At 46.4% G+C, this 1,695-nt stretch overlaps 1 protein-coding gene across 1 annotated transcript in view; it reads right to left on the reverse strand.

Annotated features, from left to right (window-relative positions):
- Positions 1-1,695, reverse strand: part of LOC130586630 (adenylate cyclase type 3-like) — a 20,744-nt gene that overhangs the window by 9,071 nt on the left and 9,978 nt on the right. Inside the window, exon 5 of the mRNA XM_057387501.1 lies at positions 1,572-1,683. Within this exon, the coding sequence (XP_057243484.1) occupies positions 1,572-1,683 (112 nt within the window). The remainder of the gene's footprint in view (positions 1-1,571; positions 1,684-1,695) is intronic.

The following is a 1,695-nucleotide window of genomic DNA, read 5'->3' on the forward strand; positions in this document are numbered from 1 at the left end:
CTCCATCACCCCCTCCCCCCTTCACCTCCTCAACCCCATCCCAGCACTGCAGAATTTTGGGGAAGTTTTGGGAATTTCTGTGAATTTTGAGGAATCTCTGTGAATTCTGTGAATTTTTGGGATTTTTTTTTAAATTTTTTTGGGAATTTTGTGAATTTTGGGAAGCACTCACGGCTGCCAGCCGGGCGCTTCCCTCATCCCCCCCACTTCCACCTCCTCACCCCCATCCTGGCACCGCAGGATTTTGGGGAAGTTTTGGGAATTTCTGTGAATTTCTGTGAATTCTGGAAGTTTTGGGTATTTTGGGGAAGCTTTTGGAATTTTTGGGATTTTTTGGGAATTTTTGGAATTTTAGCAATCAGGGCCGAGCACCTCCATCACCCCCCACCTTCCACCTCCTCACCCCCATCCCAACAGAGTGAATTTTTCTGGAAATTCTGGGAATTCAGGAATTTGGGGGAATTTATTTTTAATTTTTGGGATTTTTTGGGAATTGTTGTGAATTTTGGGAAGCACTCACGGCCGCCAGCCGGGCGCTTCCATCATCCCCCCCCATTTCCACCTCCTCACCCCTATCCCGGCACTGCAGGATTTTGGTGAAATTTTGGGAATTTCTGTGAATTTCTGCAAATTCTGTGAATTTTGGGGATTTTTTTTTTTTAAATTTTTTTTAATTTTTGTGAATTTTGGGAAGCACTCACGGCCACCAGCCGGGCACTTCCCTCATCCCCTCCACTTCCACCTCTTCAACCCCATCCCGGCACTGCAGGATTTTGGGGACGTTTTGGGAATTTCCGTGAATTTCTGTGAATTCTGGAATTTTTGGGTATTTTGGGGAAGCTTTTGGAATTTTGGGGATTTTTTTGGAATTTTTGGAATTTTAGCAAACAGGGCCGAGCACCTCCATCGCCCCCCACCCTTCCACCTCCTCACCCCCATCCCGACACTGTGAATTTTTCTGGAAATTCCAGGAATTCTGGAATTTTGGGGAACGTTTTGGGGGATTTTTGGGGAATTTTGGGGAATTTTTGTGAATTTTGGGAAGCACTCATGGCCGCCAGCCAGGCGCTTCCATCATTCCCCCTCTTCCACCTTCTCACCCCCATCCCGACACAGCGCATTTTTCTGGAAATTGCAGGAATTCTGGGAATTCTGTAATTTTGGGAAATTTTTGGGAATTTTTTTTTTAATTTTTGGGAATTTTGGGAAGCACACACAGCCGCCAGCCGGGCGCTTCCATCAACTCCCCCAATTCCAACTCCTCAACCCCATCCTGGCACTGCAGGATTTTGGGGAAGTTTTGGGGCTTTCCGTGAATTTCTGCAAATTCTGTGAATTTTTGGGATTTTTTTTTTATTTTTGGGAATTTTTTTGAATTTTTGTGAATTTTTGGGAAGCACTCACAGCCGCTAGCCGGGCGCTTCCATCATCCCCCCATTTCCACTTCCTCACCCCCATCCTGACAGAGTGAATTTTTCTGGAAATTCTGGGAATTCTGGGAATTTTGGGGAATTTTTTTTTAATTTTTGGAATTTTTTTGGAATTTTTTGGGAATTTCAGGAAGCACTCACGGCCGCCAGCTTGTCGAAGCGCGCGAAGAGCTCGTTGAGCAGCTTGACGAGCTCCTGGGCGCTGCAGGACGACGAGAGCTGCGTGAAGCCAACGATGTCGGCGAAGAGGATGCTGCGGGAACAC

The sequence above is a fragment of the Malurus melanocephalus genome, unplaced genomic scaffold (genome assembly GCF_030028575.1).
Source record: "Malurus melanocephalus ecotype Western Australia unplaced genomic scaffold, MMel_1.1 scaffold_1229, whole genome shotgun sequence".
Lineage (NCBI taxonomy): Eukaryota > Metazoa > Chordata > Aves > Passeriformes > Maluridae > Malurus > Malurus melanocephalus.